Raw genomic sequence first — 23,266 nt, 5'->3', positions numbered from 1 at the left:
GAACCATGCCAATCAGTGAGAGAAAGATGTTTAGCTGTATACATCAGGAGAAAAATGAGGCAGGGGGACCAGGGTAGGTGGTCAGATACACTATTTCATTAAACACAAACCATGTACCCATGACACTGAACTTCCTAGGCTGTTGTTTAGGTATGTTGAAGGGGAATGAGGCAGCACCAGTTTGCCTTATTCCGAGTTATTCAAGTTCTGGGGCTGTGAAAGGCAGCTCCAGGCAAACGTTCCTCACGTTAATTCATACATCTTTGTCACCTGGGTTTTAGCACGTAAAAGGCTCAGAAGAGATGGCATCTCTAGAGGCCAGCAAGTACTAACTAGAGAGAGAACTTAGATGACTAGTTTAGATCTGATCTTCTTGACTAAAGACCAGTGATGTGAATCCCATTTTACGCCTGCAGACTGAAGCTTAATAGGCTTTCTCTGATGTGATATCTCCTTTCTGTTCTTTAGTCGTGACTTGACTCTTCAACACCAAAGATGAAATCACAGTATTATTACTCCTGCTGTGAAGATGAGATGTCAAGGCAGAGTTCAAAGCCTGATCCATCACTCACTGAGAACAGTTAAAAGGATCTTACTGACTTTGGTAAGAACTGGGTCAGCCTCTTAGGCATTTACTCAAGATTGCAGGACGAGCCAAAAAATGGTAAAGGGCTACAACTAGAACTTTGGAGCCCTTGTACCCTTGTTCTGCCCATAGACAGCAGGTAGCCCTCCTCCTTGCAGAAACTACAGCACGATTTGCATTCACAAAATGATAATTATGGAGCTGACTCTGCATTTCTTCTGAATCCTTACGAACTATTGTTATCCTTAATTATGAAGCTCAGTTTCTGCTATCAGATTCTTAGCTCAAGACATTTTGTTAAAATTACCTCCATTTTTTTTTTTTTAAGTGATCTCATAGTCAGGCTTTTGTGGAGAATTATATCTTTAGTAATACAATATTCTAAAGCTAAAATAAGTGACCACAATGAAGCACTTCTTTGATAAATAAATCTGGGGTTTAAGGAAGCATCCATCTTTGTCAAAACTCCCCTTCTCTCAAGAAGGGCAAAGGCTAAATGCATACAATGATCTAATGTAAGTTGTGATTTTATTCAGTTTGAATTTCACATAATCAAATCAAGACCTGTATTCTTACTTGTGCTCTATTGCTTTAATTCAAAACAGACTTACCAGGAATTACAGTTAAAGAAGTTAAAGACTAAACACCTCTCAGAGGCCATGCAACCACTTGCTCTAACTGTACAGTATTGTTCCCTACTGTACACAAAACCAGACACTTCTTCAGATCTTTTCAAAAAATACCCAGGTTAAGGAAGTTTCCATCACCTTCTTTGCAGACTATTCTTCCCTTAGATATGGCAATTCATCTTAAATTTTTATTGTCATAGTTTTGCCCCAGTTCTCCTTGCAATGTCCTTGAAGTTTGAGCTCTTCAAATACTACACCCTCTTATATTCATTTTTTGATGGACGTGTAAGAATGTGCCTACCTTTAAATGACTGAATCGCATCTGTTTAAGTAGCTTAACAAATGAATGTCTCGAGTAAGTTTGTGAGCACAAGCATGTGTGAGTATGTGTCCAACTACTTCACAATTTCAACAAAATTATTGCTACTGCTCCCAGCATTGCATCTATTTCTGAACATGGTCTAGGAACCAGAGCACCTCGAATTGCCACCTATGCTTCAGCACACCAGCAATGCATAGAAAACCTCTACCCCATCTCCTGGAAAAGTTATCTTTGCAGCTGATATGTGAGGTTGAAATGTCCTTATACCTCATCTCCCACTGTGAGACTATGGCTCATTCACAATGTTTGAAATTACTTTTCTTTGGACATTTTCTGGTTGAGCATCTGCATTTCCTGATCCATTCTTACTTCTTTCCTCACTGACATTTGAGGCTTAGGTCAGTTCAGGAGCATTCATGGATTTGGGGAATGTGAAGTTTGCTCCCATTTCAGCTGGCTAAGAAGCCAGATATAAGCTGGTATTAATTACTACTTTACATCTCCATGTAAAATCTCCAGTGATTCCATGATTTCATGATTTCACTGGATTATCTAAGTATAAGGGATTCTTGAGCATGAAGGAGAAATAAGCAGTTCCTGAAAATGATGAGGTGGACATCACACAGCACCCTCACTAATCATTGCCAAGAACCAGATATTAATCCATGTATCATTATCTTTTATTTATGATTTTCCCTCAGGGTTCACATACGAATCTAGATGAATTTATTGTTTGAATTTAAAAGAATGACACACATTACGTCAAATGCTGAAACCCCAGATAAATTGTTTAAAAGCTACCTTAGACCTTCAAACTAATGAATAACCAAGACTAGAATTAACAGCTGAAAATACATTAACTAAAAGAATTCTTCTTTGTGCTATTTCATATTGAGTGCTTACTTTAGATTAAAAAATGTCAGCTACAGTACATTTTATCACATCAACTGTTCATCTCAATCAGGAATACAGTCATACATCAAGTAGAGAATGCTCTTATTACCACAATCAGGCTAATTAACTCCACTGTGATCACAACCATTATTCAATGAAATGCCAGTGTAACACAGAGTGAAGTAATGTTTAAAATGCCATCTAATAGCACACATCATATCCAATATTAATAAATATGCAATGACACATAGATGCAACATGTGTCCACATACCACACACACACAAGAACAAGCTGACTTCTTAGTTTGGTGTGGTCAGCTTAACCACCACTGAACTTTTCTATCACTACCAAAACACACAATCTATGCAAGTTGCCTCCAAAGCTATTTTCTTCTTCTAAATCACAATGCTCAAAAGTATGTTTAGCAAAGTACTAAACCTCTGCTTAGATTTTTTGATAGTGTTGCAAGATTCATTTTTAGTTTTGTAGCAAGCAGGAAGACAAGAAATTTCATTCTTTTTGTAGGCAGAAAGACTACACCCACCAAAGGCTTCACTTGGAGCCTGATAAACTTCCTCATTCTTCCCTGTTTTATTTTAATGAGCATTCATGTGCAATCTCCTCTATTAAATAAACCACTAATCACCTATTACGAGATAAGTAAATCATCCTGCTCTTTCCAGGGAAGGAATTTGCATACTTCATGTTACAAGAAGGGGATATTGGGTCACATCATGACAATGAAAGGGTCATATCAAGACAATGACAGGGTCACTGGGCACTGGCAGAGGCTGCCCAGGTGGTTGAGTCACCTTCCCTGGAGGTGTTTAAAAGACGGGTGGATGAGGTTCTGAGGGACATGGTTTAATGGTTGATAGGAATGGTTAGACTCGATGATCCTGGCAGCCTTTTCCAACCTAGTGATTCTGTGATGTCATTGCAGGACTACATCTGATAAACACCCTTGAAGAAAGTGCAGTTTAAACTGTCAGAAATGTGTGTGCCTTTACACTCTGTGAGATGGAATTTAAGATGTTTTGATCTACAAAACTCCACAGAGGAGCTGGAAGAACACCCCTTTGACACAAGAATGAAGTTTTAATCCCACAAAACCGTCTTCAGCACCTTTCCTGAAGCAAGAGATGTTGCCAGCTGAGACGGCAGTGCTGCCCTAGGAAGACTCATTCACTGAGTCTTACACACAAACAACTAAAGAACCATCAGACGAGACAACTTGCAGAGTCTGCATTGAAGAAACTTGACAGAGTTAACTTGGGTGGTCTCACAACCCTTCAAAGCCAGCAATTATTAGATTAGCAGAATGTATGAATGAGGTATCACTTTGGCACCTTAAGACACCCTCAATAGAAAGAGTATCTACTTAATATGGAGGCTTATTTTGTGCTTAAATGGGACAAAGTAGGAAATATGATGATAGGGTTCTGCAGGTAAAGATCAATTAATAGTCTTTGGAATACTTTATTTCTTGTCACCCTACTGCCCTTTTGGGAGAAGCATACCTGAACAGCATGTTAAAATGAGATGATGAAATACTCTTACTGCTGTTAAGTATTTTCAATACTTTATGAACGCTACAAGGATGTAAAAGAATTAGGGAAGATATCTGAAATTGATCATTATTAGCCAAGTTTTATCTAGCATTTGATCACTGGTAATATCCATAAAAAGAGTTTGATCCCTTCTGTTTGAGAACATCATTGCACAGTAGCAGGTATGTAGAAGGGAGCAAGTGCAAGGACAGCAGAACAATGAAGGCAATATAACCTGCTGAGATGCCAGTATACAGTAGTTCTATTGTCAGACACAAAATTGAACTGGTTTTAAGGCCAAAAAATAATAACGCCTGATATTGGTTAGAGTTACACAGCATATTGAGAGTACCAGGAAAACAGTGTTATCACTGCCCGATGACTTGATAACTGGGTGATTAGCAGAGTGTATGAGTGAGAGCTGCTCAAATGACTGTAAGGTAAGAGAGCCTTTGAAACTCATCAGAGATGACAAGGGAGCACAAGAAGGCAAACTGTCAGGAGTGAAGTACAGCTCTTTGAAAGCTTCTCCAATGAGAAAAATCACCAACAAGCCCAGACAGTTCAGAGCAAAGCCCCAAAACTTCTTCATGATAGGGGGGAAAAGGAAGGTGAGTGGAGAAGTAAGGAAACATGCGGCAGCTCAGAGGTGAGCAACAATCTAGGAAGGCACACTATTGATTTCTTTCCCAAAGGCTTCGTTCACATCTTTTCTGAGTCCTGCAGATACAAGTACAATCATGACAGCTTTATCAAGTCCTGCCAATCTCCTAAATTGAAATAACTTCAGGCATTCTGGGTTTAATATCATGCTCACAGTTTGGAAATTTCAAAGACACAGCAACAACAGTATTGAAAGGCTTTGGACTGTCAACAGCACCGAGAAAAGTCAGTACCAAGTGCAAGTGGCAGCGCTGCTGCCTTGAAAACAGAGGCAAAAATAAAACTACAAGGATGTGAATTCTGTAAACTGCCTGCCTTTGTTTCTAGTACCGAGGTTTTTACAGAACTTGCTTTAAATAAGACAGCACAGCATTTCCTCTCTCTGTTTCCCCCACAGCCACTACTTCGACTCAGTTGTGTCTTTATTTCCATTAACGTAGAGAAAGGTTATAACATCTTTCCCTGAAGCACATTTTGAGTGACATGGGACTGTTTTATAGAATGAGACAATTTTTAAAAGAAGAAAATTGAGCAAAATTTTGTCTCTAAAGTTTTCAGCTTAAGAACTCGTATATAGCCAACTATAGAGACTAGATAGTGCGGAGCATAACACAGCACTCTATATAGAATACATAACAATAAAACTTTCCTTCCATCTGATAAGGTGTGACAAAAGTACAACTATATGCAACATAGGCTGCTGCAAAAAGTTAAGTCTAACCATGAATGCATCATAGTACCTCAAGATTTGCAGTGAACTCTATTTTGCCATAAATTAAAGGCCACCTCTTACAAGCAAACTGATGTTTGACAGGAAATATATGGAGGAAGATATGCCATAGCCTTTTAGTAGAGTCAGCGCACTGCTGCTCCCTCAGGAAGGATACAGAGATTCAATGAATTTTTTGCTGCTGCTCCTTTGAAACACAAATTACCTTCCTGACACATTGCATTGCATCATCGCCCATACACCAGCCCAGGTGGGAGTAGTGCAGGATATGGGCATCGTGTCTTGTAGTGCAGCTGAGAGTGCCCTGTGCCAGCACTGTCTATGTTCCCTCTAGGCTCACAGGGAAGCAGGGAAAGCAGGGAGTCCCTTGGTAGTCTCCTGTATCCCTCATATTTGCCCAGGTAAGTTAACTAGTAGCAAAGATTTGGTCTTGCCATCCACAGTAAACCTCACACTTCAGTACACTGTCTGCTGGAGACAAAATACATGATGAGAATAAAACACCGACACCTCTGTCTTGTTGACAGTTCAGGTGTTTGCATTTGGAAGAAGGAGGTTTCCTAACATACCCTGAGAACAGAAACAGTCACACACCCTCTGCCCAGCACTCAGACAACCTCCGTCCCCATCCCTCTTCTCTCTGGGCCTCAGATAATTTGATGGTGAGTGCCCCTCTGCTATCTATAAAAATACAGCAGCTTCCTCAACTTCAATTAAAAACAAAGTAACTTTCTACTTCATCTCCTTGTTCTACCTTAGCACCCTTTGAAGCAGGTCAGCAAGATGGTCTCTCTGATTCAGAATCTCTTCACTGTCAACATTAATTCAGCTCTCCATCATGGTTTACACACTGGAATTTGTTTCAAATGAGTAGAAACTATTCTCTCTATCTTACTAGATTTATAAATCAATTTTTCACCACTGTTATTTCCCTGACATGTGAAATGTCTGTACAGTTTACCCATCAAATTAGTCCTTCAGAGGTGCCACCAATGCAAAATAGACTAAAGGGTCAGTCTTCCCTAAAACTTAAAAAAATTAAAATCTTCCATAACAGCTAGTGAGATGGACTGCATATATATAATGAGGAAAAACAACAGTGTTTTCACTATAGTGGAAGTACTAAAACATTTTATTTATGTATGTATTTATTTTACGCTAGACCTAATCATACAGTTTAGAAAAGTTCCAGACAGGAACTAACATTTTTCATGCTGGTCAGAACACATTCTTATGGGCTGCGTTTTACAATAGTGTTCTACTGTGTGAAATTCAATTCAAGTTATCATAATCACAACAAAGATTTAGAAAGATAATATTTTTATTATTATTATTTCTGGCTCTTATTAGGCGGCCACACAGGATCTGAGAAAAACATATCTTAATAATGACTTACAACGAGAGACCTGGTGCAGAACAATATTCTCACCAGAAATTCTTGTGCTAATAAAATGTATTGATTTTTGGCATGTAGCAGAATATTGCAGGCATATGAGATATTGCCTATATAGTCAACATCTGCCAATTCTTTTATTATAAAAATCCTGAGAGCTTTCTAGTGTATTCTTTATTTAATGTTGCCAAATCCTCTCCTCTCACTATCCAATCCTCCTTCCTCCAAAATCCCAAACCAGGCCTCCAAAGGATAAGACTGGACATAATATGAGACAAGAACAAAGATCAGAGAAATTCTCTTTGAGTTGTCTTTTGATCTCTCTCTGCCTGCTATCCTGGAGTCCTGGTTTAGTGCCAAACCCCAAGCAGCAGGATCTGGGCACCTGCCCCCACCCCTGGAGGCATGTTCAGCAGGTCCAAGCAGCAATTTACACTCCCCTCACCATCCTCATTCCAAAATAATCTCCTTATTTTGTGTTCCTATCCCAGCACATAAATCGGATTCCACTCTGTGCTCTGAAATATCATTTTTTTTCTGTCCCACATTTCCATGTGACTACAAGAAAACTAAATTTACGATGGTTAAATGACCTAGTGACCCAATTACTGATCCCAGGGGGGAGCACACACTCTGGTGAGTTGACTGATATTTCAGCGTGGCTGCACAGCCCTGGCTGTGCTGTAAGGCTGCTTCTCTCCCATTTGGTTTTCAACACATGACTGAGGAGTGGAACATGAATGGAGCTCATCATTCCCTGGCACAGATAAAACTATGAACGCTTTGGGAAAGGTCCTGGCACTGGGAAGGACAGCTTGCCCCCACCCTGGAATGGTTGGACTCGATGATCCGCTGGGTCTCTTCTAACCTGGTGATTCTGTGACTCTGTGAATCAGCAATGGTTACTTTTTACAAAGGAGGAATGGCGTGAATGTGTCCTGGCTGGGCAGTATTTGTTTAAGCCACTTTTGTGGTGGCAACAAACACCTGCCTCTTACTTTAAAAAGGATTCAACTAGGTCAGTTTTGGTCCTAAAACAAACCCCAGGAGGCAACAGAAAGTAATACTGTACTAGACCTCTCTTCCCTGCTGTGGAGAGCTGCAGGTTTTGAGTCCTTCCTGCACTCAGCTTTGATGTGGGCATTGACAAATCCAAGTTCTGGTTGTCAATATAAATCCTGGCCACAGGCAAAACAACCAGAAGCCAGCTGCCAAAATCTACCACTCTCAGCCATCTCTCCTCTCCTTGCGGAACCAACCTTCATTTCATCTAACACCCAATGCCTTCGCTTTGCCTCTCAGGTTGACACACTTAATGTGACAGCTGCACTTTCCATTCCTTGAAATTAATGAGTGACAAACGCCCTTTTACACTGTGCACTTCACTTTGAGCCCTAATATTACTCAGGGGGAGGCAAAAACAGGCTTTGCTCTCCGTTTGCTGCGTAGCTGTGGATCTCCGTAACATCATGAGGAGTTACCTACACCATGCAGAAAAAACAACACTTATGCATTGAACAAAATACTCCGATGATAATGAGGATTGCATGTTAATAGGATACTGTTTCACTGTTTTGGAGCACGTATTGTATTAGCTGCCTACTAATATAGGCAACTATGCAAGACAAACACATGTACACATACTCACTGACAGTACAGAAACACCTCCTGCCTCAGTCTCTGACTTCTTGCAAATTCTGCAATTTCTTTCTCCCCAAAAAAGTTTCATTTTGAGTGTAGTGACATGAGAAGGCTGGTTCTGCCTGCTTTCCTCATGATGATCCTAGAATCCCTCTCCCTAGCTCAGCAGAGGCAGTACTAGGAGAGAGGAACCTGCATTTTTTTGCACTTGGTTGTGCTTGTAACTAGAGATTAAAAAAAGATGCCTAAATGCCTTGAACCATAGGCTATTTCCATAGTGACACAAACCAGTGCTTTCCTGGGGCTTGGTTAAGCAAAACCAGAACTCACAGATCACAGTTATGGAAGGCAATATAAAAGGCTGGGTCACACGCACTGAATCAACAAGTGAATTATTTATATGCATATTAGGATTTTTATCCCTGTTTACACACATTCAATTCCAAAAGACATCTATAAATCCATTGATGTTGCTTTATTCCGCCACAAAAGAAAACAACATCTAAATTCTACCCCAGGGAAATAAATGCTATAAATAGGTTTATTTGCAATAAAATGTTGGTTGGATTATTTCTATTTATATATAATCAGCATAAAATATTTGCAATAATCTCTCAATGCAAATGTAGATTTTAGACAATTCAAACACCTGATGTGGAACTTAGAGGACATCCTACCTCTGGACAATTAGGGACCTGTGATAGGAAAAGAGAGGGACCTGTTTGTCCCTCTCTGTCAAGCAGTTTCTCTGCCGTGTAGATACAGTTATTGAACTGGATTCTCCACTCTTTAGAACAAGTTAATTGCAAGCAATTTCTCCGATACTGGAAGTGTGAATTTATTCTAAATCTCATGCTGCAGAGTGATGAATTGGATCCAGTTAGTCTGTTCCCAGAACATTTGCACAACGATAATGAACACCTAAAACCTGTCCTTGAAAATTATTTTACTCTGTTACTGAATACAAATCTCTTTGATATTGGCTACATGAAATTTCCTTTTCCAAATGCCTGCAACACAAAATTTTTGTCTTTGCAGCAATGCCATAACACAGCTGCTGTGGCTAATGTTGTGTAATTCTCCTAAAAACACCACTGGCCGGTTGGGAGGAAGCAGCACAGCCACAAGCAGCAATTTCTACTGCCCTATGATAAAACCAGAAAGTAAAACGACTGATGAGATACACAGAGTCACCTTTCTCCCCATGAGCTCCACTGCTACAAAGCTACAAGAAATTGAACTGAAGAGTCCTAGTCCACCATCATTACAAATGAGATTTGGGCACTGCTGCAATTAATCTTCCTGAATCAATAGGTACAGTTTGATAACCCACTGACCTGCCAGTAAGAAGAGCACAAAGAAATATTATCAGAGGGGATCAAAAGCCTTTAGATAACAATGGTTTTCACCAACATATACAGGCCAGTCAAAACAGCAGTGGTTCATCTAAGGGTCCATCTAAGGAATCACTATATTTCACAGAAACTGTCAATGGTAAATAGCTTTTGTTTCAGCTAGACATTTATTCTGTTGAGACATCAGTAAGATATTAAAAAAAAATATAGCATGCATGTTATATCACATCAAAATTATAATTTTCCTGTATTATCTTTAAGAAATTTATGGCCCTGAAAAAATGAATTTCAGGATTTTTCTTCTTTAGGAAATTTTGGCTTTCTTTTCTGATTCAAAATGAAACAAATTAAAAAACTCACAAGTCTCCACACACTAGAAATTAATTTTTTTCCAGAACCTCTAGGATTAAAAAAAATATATTTCCTAAATAGCTTCATTGTTCTCCCAGTCTGCCACAGGAACAGCATTTTGCATTTACAGGCAAATTAAAGGATCATATTTTAAAGACACAAAAATAAAACCATCCAAATAAACCAGCAATAGGCAGCTAGCTCCCAGCAATTTTCGAAAACTGTGTTGCCAAGCCATGAGATTTTATAGTGAGTATTTAGATTGTGAATCATGCTGCAGGCAGTGTAATGAAAAGATCCAGCTGTCATGTGATTTTGGAATAGAAAAAATAGGAAAGAAAAGCACCTCTAGCTTGAGAAGAAATACACTGAAATGCAAACTCAGAGACATGGTGCAATAGGTACAGCTCTTCAAGAAACTTCCTCAAAGATTTCTGTGCTGTTAAAGGGCCTCTGTAAAAACAAGTTCCCCATTGCCACTTGATCATGGAGGACCAACAGCCACCAATTCAATGACATTGCTACCCAAACTTTCAGAAGATTAACCAAGATGCACTGTCAGCACTCCCTGCTAATGAAATCTCCCTGGGCACGTCTACCTAATGCAATGGAGCATGGTACTGATATCAAGTGTACCCTGAAGAGTATTACACTTCCTCAGGGAAAATATGTCTTACATGACCTGGTTCTGACTTAGGTCTGGCAGTCAAGTCCCCAACAGCATTTCCTCTGGCATCACTTTACTGTCCAGCTCTTCCCAGCCTTCCTGGCTCCTGGCTCCTGGCACAAGCTGTGCAGAGCAGTTTCAGTATCTCTGCACTTGCAGTGCTGGTATGCCCTGAGTCATCCAGAAGCTGCTAGGCTTCATGCAAAAAGCTAAATTTTTGCTTACATGATAAACTATCTGGGTCTTCAGCTGTTCTGCTGGAAGTTTTTAGATCCAGAAGTCCCAAGATAACCTCCACAGACAACTCATATATAGGCAGTTTCATTTTTTTCTCTCCTGTCTATAACTGCCAGATGCAGCCTGCTGCCAACCAGGAGAAGAAACCAAGAGTTCTGGTGTCTGGAGCTCCTGCACCACGGTGCAAAGACCCATGTAATGTGCTGCCAGTGAGCAATTTTTCTTCTTTGTGTGGAAGTGAATGCATTTGCATAAATGAAGTGAACAGGAAACTGCAGATTAAATCTTCAGAGTTTGCTACTGATCACACAAAGAAGGATGGAGATAAGAGTAGGGCTGAAATTGTGTTTCCTGTCTAATGCTTTTATTATTTTTAGAAAGGTGTGGCGTTATTGAAATTGCAGTTATTATTGCTGCCTTCGAGCTTAGTTCTTACCAGGTTTTATTGCCTTCTCGTTGCTTTGCCCTAGTATTTCACTCTCCATAGGATTTTAGTTACTCAGCCCCAAGGGAGAAGCCCAGTATGCCCAGTGAGCTATTGCTTTCAACAAACAGGTGGGTCACAAAATTTTGAAAGCAATAACAATAATAATTTAAAAAATCACTTTGGGAAAATGCTTTCTAAGTGCTCAGTATCAACATGGGCTCCTCATTTGTGCCTGGTTGTTTTATGTCAGTACTGAACTTCAGGCCAAACTTTCGAACAATGACATCCAACAGAGATGGAATTTGTATGGGAGAGCACTAGGTTTTTATCCTGAAGGCCAAACAAGTAGCTGTTAGCAATTCAGCATTGGCCTGACGAGGCCATTACCTCACTTAGTTTTAAAGCAGTTCAAGTAAAACTGTGTGGGACTGAGAGGTCACAAAATACTACTTTTACCTGCAGAAATTCTTAGTGAATGTTTCCCATGATGAACAATATAATCGTATTTTTCAACATATTTACACTTAAAGTTCTTTTTTATCTCCAAGAGCTTCTTGAAACTCTGACCTGACAGCATCGTAGGAACAGTTCTATGGAGGAAGGGAATACCCTAGACAGGAACACTGGAGCACAAATTGCATCTCAGATGAAGAATATCATCTGATCTTTGATTCACAGTGAAGGATACAGGTCCTTGGCTTTCAAGAACTCCTCTGAAATACATTTACCTCCCTGAGAAGAATAAAAGAAAGACTGGAATCTTAAAGGAACTGTATATGTACACATAAGGTTAATTTTGATGGTTCAAAGCCAGTTGAGGTGTTTAATAATTATATTCCAAAAGTTCTCTTGGAGGAAAGCAAGCATAGATACCCAAGAACAGGAGAATAATAGCTTCCCAAATGGCATCCCGCAAAGCTCAGTATTTTTGCTCACATTTTGTCTGACTCTCCTTCTTTGCAATAATTCAAGAATAACCCAAGCACTGGATGCATACCTTGGCAAAATAATAGTCTGTAAAACTTTCAAAGAGAGGAATACAGGATCAAGCTAAGTACCTAAATCAAAACTGCTTTGGATAGACAGAAAAGCCCCATGAACTTTGATGGCCATGGCTCAGCATCCTTATTCCTATGTCTGATGATGAGGGACAACTCCACACATTTTGAATCAAGGCTGTTCAGAATACATGCTTCATATGCTTTGTTGTGTGCTGGAGTTGTGATATGTTACATTATAAACATCATTGCCTTTGGTTTACTGTGAAAACCAAACCAACTATTGCATGCAATGTGCACACAAGTTACCGAATGAAAAACTCAGTCATAGCTGTGAGTATAATGTGGCCCAAAAGCCTTGAAAGCAGCTCCACAGATCTGAAAGCAGCTTATCCCATAAGCACAGATGACAAGCACCACCATGCATTAAAGCACTGACCGCCCAGCTTTGTATTAAAAAACAAAAAAGAAAAAAAAAGAAAAGTAAAAAAAGAAAGATTGTTTTTCTGGGTGACCTTGAACAATGTGGGTTTTGGCAGGGGTTGTAGAACACCAAGGGGACAGCGCGCAAGCCAGCTTCCACTTCTGTTTCATTTCACTTTGAGACAATGTTTTGTTAGTTTGCAATAGGAACATCAGCTCTGTTTACCATTAATAGAGCTAAAGGCTTTTACAGTGCATTGCTAGTGCCACCTGCAGGTTGAAATACATATTGGTGGGCTTTTGCGTCCCCTAAACGTGGATAAACCCAACTGGCAGTAAATCTTAACAGCGCATCTGATGGAAATGTTCATAAATGCAGAAGCACTACAGAAATGCTTGTTTCAGATCATTCAGATGACTAAACTATTCAGCATAGTGAGTGGGATTAGCAGAGCTGTTTCCCCAGTACGTTTTCTAATTCTGCACAAGCACAAACGCAGTGATGCTTTGTGAGCAGAGAAGGGTGTCAAGAAACCTCTGATAACCATCCTAAAACTCTGATAGCCAGAAATGCCAGAAGAGAGGAGAATGGTACATGGACTCTCTCTTCATAGACAGAGAATAGGAGAAGGGTTTCTAACACAACAGATTTCAATAGTGCTGAAGCATTGGGAGATTTTGGGGACATAAGCCAGTGAACAGAATTTTCCATTTGGAAGGCACACTGGTATTCAGGATAAAAGCCCTGAATAAGGAAAAGTTTGAGAGTTTAAAATGAAATTATCTTTGGATTTACAATCATTATCTGATTCACATAAAGTAATTCCAAACAAGCAAAGAGGCTCTTATTGCAGGAACACTGCAGTTACATCCAGAGCAGTACTTCTTTGGTGAGATCTTGATTCCTACCTCATTGATGATGCCTGACAACTAAATTTCACTGTGTGGTAAGCACTGTGCCTAAGGTTGGAATTTTCAAGGTGGCAGCCAGAGAACAGTATCAGCACTGGCTGAGAAACCATCAGAGGTATATACAAGATAACAGCCTCCCTCCCAGGAGCTCAGGCTTTTTAATTCGGATTCAAACATTTGCCATCTGTGCTTTCCATCTAGAATAAATACAGTCAGAAGAATTGCCAGAGCATTGTCTAAACAGCAGTTATGAGAAAAAGAGACCCCAAATTACATTTCCTATTGCCCACAACACAGCACTCTAAAATCACTGACATTTTCTAAGCACAGCTGTATGCAGGAATGTGATCTATCTGGGCCACGCTTGATTGGATCATTACATCCAGATTTATAAATCTGTGCAGTTTCTAATCAGACATAGAGGGAGCACGTTTCACTTCTCAATCCAGTGCCTTAGCAGGTCAGTCAATCAGAGTATTTCTCAATGCAGCAATCCCAGATACACTACTCGTCTTTACATGCATTTAGGCAGCCTTCAAAAACGGGAATGTTTTGCCCAATGTTGAAAATACCAAGAAATCTCATCAAAATTGCTTCTAGTCTGACCTTTGCAAATGTCTTTCTGAAACAGCAGAAGATAAGAACAAATCTATCAAAGCCAAAAGAAAGTAGATTTATACTGTATGGCACCCTAAGGTGGTTTTCTTTTTCAGAGAACTGTCAGTAGCAAATACTATTGCTTATACTCCCAGTCTCACCAGGTAACTCAGTACTACAATTCTTATTTTATTTTTTAAGATCTTAGCAAATGTGCATTATTATATGGCTACATTGGGAATGAGAGATGCCAGTTATCCACCCTAGCCATAGCAAAGGCATTTGCTATCTTGAGAAAAATGACAAATAATTAAACTTAAGTTAGAATCAACTACCAACAAACTGTAAGGAGTTAAGCATCAAGAGGGAATTAGGAAGAATAAAAACTGGTTGTGATCAGAGTGGAGAGATTTATTCCTCAAACACAAAAATCGACCTCACTAGAAGCTTCTGCAGGAGAACTCAAGGTGTGATAAATTTATGGTCTCCCCACTTACCCTTGCTATTACTCTTTCCAAGGTAGAGAGTATTATATTCTCAAGTCCTTGACCTCAGATAAAGCCTGAGATTCCTTTCACTTCCCCTCAATGCTTGTCCCCATGTCCATTTGCCAACACCACATTCCAGTGTCACACTGCAGGCAGGGCTCATAAATTAGCAATGCTATTCTAGTGTGAACAAACCAGCGGAAAATATTCCCGTCAAAGCCAGGGAGGAAGTAACCAGGTTCAACTTGTGTCAGTTGTTTCTAGTTAGGAGGCACCATAAACACCATAATTGGAGAGTAGAACTGAGAGAGACTGTTGGCAATTGTCCAGGCAGAGCAATAAGACACTTGATGATATAACATAACATGTAAAAGAATTAGATATCAGCAGAGATTCAATATCCATGCAACCTATACTTTCTATCCTCTCCACCTCCCAAATGCCCACTATCATTTGAACAAGTGGTCATTCAGTGGACTGAATTCATAATAAAAATGTATTGAAAGTTACTCACAGACAGATATGCTGAAACAGTATAGAAGAAAGGGTTACAAACATCTTAAGACAAGTAATTCTGTTTTGATTTACCTCGGTACCCATGCATGCAAGCTGCACATCTGTAAGGTTCCTAAATCCTGATGAGAGGATGTATCTTTATGTTATGTGACCCAGTAGAGCAAACCTCGAGTAAGCTGGTTTTTCCATGCACAGTTACACAACTTGCTCTCTTCTCTATTGTTCAGACCAAGTCATTTCTGTCTTTTCTCATCTGTTCTTAATTTGTTTCCTGCATCTCTAGTGAGATGTAACTGGAATTATGATGCTAGTGTATTACAGAGAAGGGAGATCTAGAAGATATTAATGATATGAAGGACATTAAATCTCATAGTTTCAATTCCTGTATATTACATGATCTAAGTTTTCATTCATTACCAAAGTACTGCATCCAACAACAGCTGACTCAAGCACATCTTCTGGGAGAGCATGTAATGTTGATTCCGGGATGGAACCTCCCACTAACTTGTGCCTTCGGATGAGGCCTTATAGATCTGTGGTTTTCAACCTCCAACCTAGGGTTCATTTTAACAAATTTGCAAAACGTAATTTTAGAAATTCAAGCCTACTGCCAGAAGGCTTAAATCTGCAGAAAGTGCCATGAAATTTTAGAGATCCACTGATCTAGAACTGCTGCTTTCAGACTGTGTGATTTGTCAACAGTATGCAAAGGTATCCCATCATAGCTGAAAGGAAGCACTGAAGTTCACTAGCAAGCCAAGCAATAGAATATTCCACCAAGAGGTGAACGCTTAATTAAAGAAAGATGTTGGCAAACTGAATGGATCCAAAGAAATGGGCAACAAAAGGTATTTAAGGGATCAGTTAATAAGAACATGTTAGCAGAATAAAATATGCTTAACAGGGTTAATATGCATGTAGGAGAAGACATGCTAACATTCTACAGATATTCCAAGGTGGTTAATTCATCTCCTTCCCTGGCATTTATCTCCTTAAGAGAGATAAATAAGACTAATGGGATATAAAGAAAGGGGAAAGGGGAGGAGATGGGTTGAGAGAAATATAAATTGAGTAAGACAGAGAGGTAAAACAGTAAATATCTAGCTAGTAGCTTCAATCAGGCAGTAGAATAGTTTCCCTGAGGGCACAGTGAAAGAGGTAAGTCCTTGTTGCTGGAAACTTCTTAAAGTAGGCCAGCACATGGTAAGGATACTACAGAAAAAAAAAAATAAAGTCTAATATATTTCTGTCTTATGCTGCAGTGAAATAACCGCAGCAATAACCTGCCTTGTGTGCATCAGGAAGACAAAGCATTTGATGCATTCTGCTTTGCATAGATTAATCAGGATTTTATCTGAAATGCCAAAAGCAGAAGTACCTTCACAGAAGATCAGTTTCTCATAGAGCATGCTTCAAATCTAAAACAAAGAGTATAGCATGATCTGACAGTCAGAGGTGACAGTGAATAATTTCTGGCCATAAGATACTCAAAGAATAAAAAAAGCTATTCAGTCCCTGGAAGATTTGGTCAACGGTCCTCTTCCTTTTAAATTCTATAAATAAAGACAGGATGTATGTTTCGACATCTATGCTGACCATGCTTCGAGGAAAAGTTAAAAGCTTTTGGGTGGAAGCTTTTGGCTGTATAACAGAAATCCTGGACAAGCCTTGCTTACATTGTGCTATGAAGAATAACAACAAAACCAATAATAATAACAACAACAATAATATCATCTGCCTGTAATTATTACATCAAATTCCAAAACAAATAAAATAACCCTTACACATAATACACTGTTGGAAAGAATGGAAGGGTAGTCGCCCTTCTTGCAAAAACACTCTCGTGCTTCCCCTATGTTTCTGCTAGCTGCTCCTTTCCACCTTATTCTCAAGGTCCTCAGTTTGCACTGTAGGAGTTACAAGTGATATTTCTATCACTTTTGCTCATAACCACCCTCCTCTATGTCCCAATATTTTGCGTTACTGTCCCACAAACTGCTTGTGCTTTCTCTTTGAGACCTGACATTGACCCAAGGCAGTGATTTTCTGATTGTAAGTCCTGTTGCTACCATGCTCTGCAGTGTGCATGCTAACTTTCAAAGCTAGGAGACAGGATCCTGGTCAGCTCTAAACGTTTGAAGAGAGCAGTATGACCCAAACCAGCAATAGCTTTTTCTCAATATACACAAGGAGTAACAAAAATCAAGCCAGAAAGCAGAAGTCTCTGATTCAGATCCTTACCTGTGCTACCTCTTCAAAATCATCATGTCTTTTCTGCAGCGCACGTGCTCTGTGTAGAGACTTCCCCACTCCTGTATGCTTACTCAGAAAGGCTTCCCCATGATTTTCGATCCAGTCCAGTACCTGCCAGAGAAGAAGAACATCCAATTACCTCTCCTGTCTCAGCAGCACAGAGAAATTCTTAGGGTGAGGATAAAACAACAGCAGAGGTATTGCTTTGTGCTTGCTATGGCTAAACACATGCAGATCTGTCAAAATCCATTAGAACAGGATAGTCAATAAATGTTTATAGATGTTAGTGATAAATTAGGATTATTGGATTTTTACTATTCAATTTATTTTGAAATGTAGCATAGTTATTTTAGCCTGGCATATATTAAACTTTTCTTTCACATAAATGAATTTTGGAAAACAGCAGGGGGAAGTCTGGAATCTTCCTCAGTAAGTACCCTCCTCTTAACAGCTCCTCGTGAAAACTGAAAACCAGTGATAGCTGATTTCATATAAGCAGTAGATCTCAATGGGAAGCATCGTAAGTGAATCCAAAAGCATGATGGAGGGATAAATTAAAATTTATTTTGATGCGGGGAGAGAGCACTATCACTTCATCTCCTGTTTGCTCTGGGTAGAGAATCCCAAACACATTCTTACAAAGTATTTGGCAGTCATGTGCCAGCTGGTCTTCAAAGAGCTTTTCTGCAATATATTCTTGACCAGGACTTGCAATAACATTAATTATTAGAGGGCAGCCTTCTAGCATTTTTGTCATTAAGAGACTGTAAATAATTCCATTAACATCCTTTTTCCTCTTGTCAGGAGTTTTTAACTTATCTATTAAAAATGGAACCAGATCAAAACTCAGTTTTGCAAAATTCCCATCTAATGAGGCCTCATTTTAAAAATATTATTTTCTTAAGTGGCAAATGGCTTTAATTCAAATAATCTTGCTTGTGAAGTTAGTATGCATTATATGCTTTCTATTTATTAATGTTTGATAGACATTCACTGTAATTTTACAAAAAATAATTCTAGTAAGATTTTCATGCTTATAGCATCAAAGTAGTAATCACATAATAATAATTTTTTTTATCCCAACCAATGTTATATTGGGCTGCTTTAGTCGCTGTTAGATGATTGCTAACAGAGATTGTGCTTTTATTTTATAAATGGATGTTTTGTTACATGCTCCAATTCAAAACAAGAAATACAATGTATGACACCCACTTTAAACAAAGATGAAAACAAAGGCAATGAATCTAGGCCACGGTACTGGTCAAACAATGAGCACTTTACTTGCAACAAGAAAACCCCAGCCTACAAACCAACATGCTAGAACATTGATCTACAGGGAATGAAACCTTTGTTCCAGGACTCATCCAAGAGCTAGCAACTCCTGCAGCAAATTCTTATGTTTCATTTGGATGGTTATTCCATATTGACTGACATGAAGGGCACCACCTGGTGACTTACCAAATCCTTCCTGTAACAGGAAAGCTTCCCTCTGAAACCATCTATGCAGGTATTGATTAGGTTTCCAAAGCCTTTAGTTTATAAGATTAGATATAAAATACCCCTTTAGGTGACAAAATTGTACTTCCATTTAATAAAACCATGGGAGTAGACAAGTGAAAAAAAAAATAGATCTATAAACCATCTACTAATGATACTGGCTGTAACATCCTATTTGAGCATCTCTGTCCTACGCCGTTTATCTGCTTAGAATGCCATGTCTTATATTCCACAGGCTCTGTCTGCTCTTTAAAAAGTTCTGGTTCAAATTGTTCGACAAACTCTACTTCTGCCATGATTCCCACAAGAAACAAATCACATCTTTTTAAAGAATAACTTGTTCAACAGCATTTTTTGTGGCTCTGAAACCCATGTTAACATATTTGACCACGCCAGTCTTCACTGTATTTGATTTCACAACCAATCTGTGAAATACATCAATGCTGTATTTGCATTTTGGAGAGAAAGGAAAAAAAAGAATTACATATACACATACACATTAAGAGATTACGGGAATTGCTGAGGTGTCCCAGGATGTTGGCAGAAGACAGGATGCTAGCATGAAGTTCTTGCATTCTGATAGTCCTAACTATCAAAAGAATCTTCGGCATTTATATGAGTGGCTAATACGTTTTTCCTTACATAAAGCATTTGACGTCTAATAAGCTTGTGATAATTTGCAAACGTGAAGAAATACCACATCTTTTTTTCCAGCATACAAGGCACAGGAGGTTTGCACTACATGAGGAGCTGAGGTATGGAATAACTGAGTGAGCAAAGCGACACCACAAATATAAATCTGGATGGAGACAAAGCACTTACTCCCCAGTGAAAACAATGAGAAATGTTAAGCTATTAGTCTATGGCAAATGCAGGAACAACTTTGAAAGGTCATGATAAAGCCTGAAATCACCAGCACTTGTAAACATCTACCTGTCAGCATGTTTGGCGAAATTCTCCCTTACCCAGCAGAAAGGAAATGTCTTTAGAACTAGAATAACTGTGTAATAATTCAAGATAAACATTAGCATTTTAATTGAGAGCATGGGCTGTATTACTTACTCTACTGCCAAAAATTAACATCCAGAAAAATAGTTAGCCATTGAAATTACAGTGAATTAGTTGAAATAATTTAATCACTCCTTATAAACAGCTTGAAGACAATGTTAAAAGTGCAGTTAACAGTGTTTTCCAAATTGCATCTTCAAATTTCCTGATTGTCCTTTATTGCCAAGCTATTTTTTTTTCAGAACATCTAGAAAAAGAGAGTAAAACATGAATTCTTTGAAATTAAAATACTGTGCTACAGGTAGATCCATCATCTGACGTGTTTCTTGAAATAAAATGTATTTCATAACTCCGGTATGTACATTTACAACCCTGCTTCCACTCATTTGAAACCTGCTTGGTACAGGGGCCAGGAACTCCCTCCTGCTTTAGAGCTCCTACCACAGTGAAGTCTGATCCTGCATGACTGCTATTTAAAATCAGACTAACCACTGTGTGGACACACTTCCCACATAGGACAGCATTTTCTGATCCAGGCTGCTGCTTACTAGATAATACCACATTGATAAAAACATAGCTGAGTTCAAATTTCAAGACACATCTTTACGTGGGTAAAGCTGCCCCTTGAACTTCTTCGGAAACTTTATAACTAAGAAATATCTTCTGAAAAGAGTGAGGGATAATAAAATCTTTGTAATTTACCTTGATCTGTGGCAAATTCCCATCCCACACCTTATTGACCCATTCATTACGGGTGAGTTTATTGGGGTAGCTGTTTCTGCTGTTCTTCTGCCCAGTATCATAAGATCCACGGGAGAAAAAAAATGAACTGCTTTCTTTAGTCTGATGGTAGCTTGCACGAGACTCCAGAAAGAGTGCCTGTGGGGCTAGGAGGTGAGAAAGAGGCTCTCTGTTTTTCTTTGGAGGGAGAATCATAATTCTGTATTTAATTCCCAGTTAGCAAAAGTTTATACAGTATCAGGCTCAAAGGCATCACAGGTTTGCTGGGAGCTTGTTAACAGAAGGAGAACATAAACCAAATGCCCAAGAAGCACAACTGATGTCAGCAACATTTATTGTCGGGAATGCTGCAGGACACACACGTTAAGATGATAATACCTTTATTTTTTTCCACCTAGTTTAAGATCAAAATTGGTAGGAGCATTATTTTCTTATATATCATGATGTGCATGTCCTGTCTCCTTATCTCCTCAGGGGCACAATTACACACCCAACAAAATAAGCAGCAAACCCAGGTCACCAAGAAAATTAAATAAAACTCCAGCACAATTACAGCAGGCTGACCACGCTAGCTATTACAGTCATTATATGGATGGATAACCACAAGATTCAAAATGATACCTTGAGGAAGAATAGCTGTAACTGCCCCTTTTGAGTGCTCAGTGTAGCTGCAAAAATAATAACAGTGGCAATTCAGACAGATTTCATCTGATTGCAGCATCACGAAGCAGGTGCTTAGAAGAGACATGCTCCCACACTCTTTTGCTGGTGATCGAACTCGTACCTATGGGAAGTCTAACACCTATGGCACATCTGAACTGAATAATGATAGTTTGTACATGACGATGTAGGAAAACATGGGAACCAAGAAATGGAAGAATGGTTTTAAAGGAAAAATGTTGAAGAAGCAATCAGGCAATAATCAAGCAAAGTTCTGGGATAATTGTTCCTCCTCTAGGCTAATTGGTATGATGGGAATATGGCAAGATGATTGCATTAGTGCAGTTAAGGTCAATTCTTTTAATAGCTTAAAAAGTTAATTTGATTATTAAATTAAAAAAATGGGCACTATTTGAAAAGGGCAGATTTTTCAATATAGCTCTTTGAAAATTAAGCCTCTTTCTGCAGCTATCTTTTCTAATCAGTAAATGTTAAAACTAAGAAGCACTTCATAACTTTATCTGACTTTAAATTAAAATCTCCTTGGGAACCAAAACTTTCCTACCAAGTCCCAATACTCTGCTCCCATTTGACATGAATACAAAATGTGAAGGGAGTCCTAAATCCATCATTTTAACAACCATATCTGTTGTTGAAATTAGTTGAAAAGCTTCTGCATTTTCACATATTTTAGATTGTATTTCTTTTTGTAGTAATGAATGAAGATGAAATGAGAATGACTTGTAGAAGAACACAGAGCCTTGCTCAAATATAGCAGTCACTGAATCCTGTCGTGGTCCTACCAGAAGGAGACGAGAAGTGTAAGCTGGTGATTAAACCAGCATTAGTAGGTGGCAGCATGTTTTAGCAGTGACCGGGCACCCCGACTTCTGCATTTGACCCAGGCCCATGTTGAACAGTTTCACTGCTCCCGAGTGAGATGACCCGTTGTAGAAGTGCCTTGGCTGAGGGAATGATTAATTTTTGTTTCTCTAAGGCCCACTGTTGTTGCCATAGTGACTCTTAAAACTAGGTGACTTTGAAAACTGAAAATAAATTATACCATTTTACACTTTAGGCAGTTAAGAGTCAGATCTTGATCTCAAAACAGTACAAACCTGGCATTACTCAAAGGAGTTACATTAACTCTTTAGTAACTCTAGTGGAGTTGTAATAAATTCCAGAGCAATTCCGATGAAGTACATCCAATGTATTCAACTTTAAATGAGGCCCTATTACAAATAGGTGCATAAGCGCTGACTAACTTTAAACACATGGACAGAGCCTTCAAAATCTACTAGGGTTATGCCAATGAAAGGAAGCCAAACAGTATCAAGTTGCTATTACGTGCATTTTATTGCTTGCTCTTGAGATACTATGGACTAACTAGAGTTCTGGTGTGATACCAAGAATTTGCATGGCACTTCAAAACTTGTGGTTTTATAGTCTCATCACCATTTCCACTCACAAGAATCAAACGTTATCTTTACCTTTCCTGTAGCTGCTATTATGAATGCTCATTAACTCCAAGGCCTTGCATACCTGAAACCCCCGTTTCAGAAACTGCACCTTTGCCAACTATGTCTTTTGTAACCAGGAAGAGTAGTTAAAAGGTTCACATTTCAGATAGTGCTTTCACAGATACTTTACATCCAAAGTTTATTGCAAATGTTTTATAGAATCATAGAATCATAGAATAACCAGGTTGGAAGAGACCCACCAGATCA

The 23,266-nt window shown here is 39.0% G+C and overlaps 1 protein-coding gene across 12 annotated transcripts in view; it reads right to left on the bottom strand.

The window, feature by feature from the left end:
* Nucleotides 1-23,266, bottom strand: part of KALRN (kalirin RhoGEF kinase) — a 514,381-nt gene that overhangs the window by 224,250 nt on the left and 266,865 nt on the right. For all 12 annotated transcript variants that reach the window (XM_069861465.1, XM_069861454.1, XM_069861453.1 and 9 more), the window contains one exon: nucleotides 17,622-17,744. In XM_069861465.1, the coding sequence (XP_069717566.1) occupies nucleotides 17,622-17,744 (123 nt within the window). The remainder of the gene's footprint in view (nucleotides 1-17,621; nucleotides 17,745-23,266) is intronic.

This window comes from Phaenicophaeus curvirostris, chromosome 7 (genome assembly GCF_032191515.1).
Source record: "Phaenicophaeus curvirostris isolate KB17595 chromosome 7, BPBGC_Pcur_1.0, whole genome shotgun sequence".
NCBI lineage: Eukaryota > Metazoa > Chordata > Aves > Cuculiformes > Cuculidae > Phaenicophaeus > Phaenicophaeus curvirostris.
This window is presented reverse-complemented; position numbering and strand designations above follow the sequence as displayed.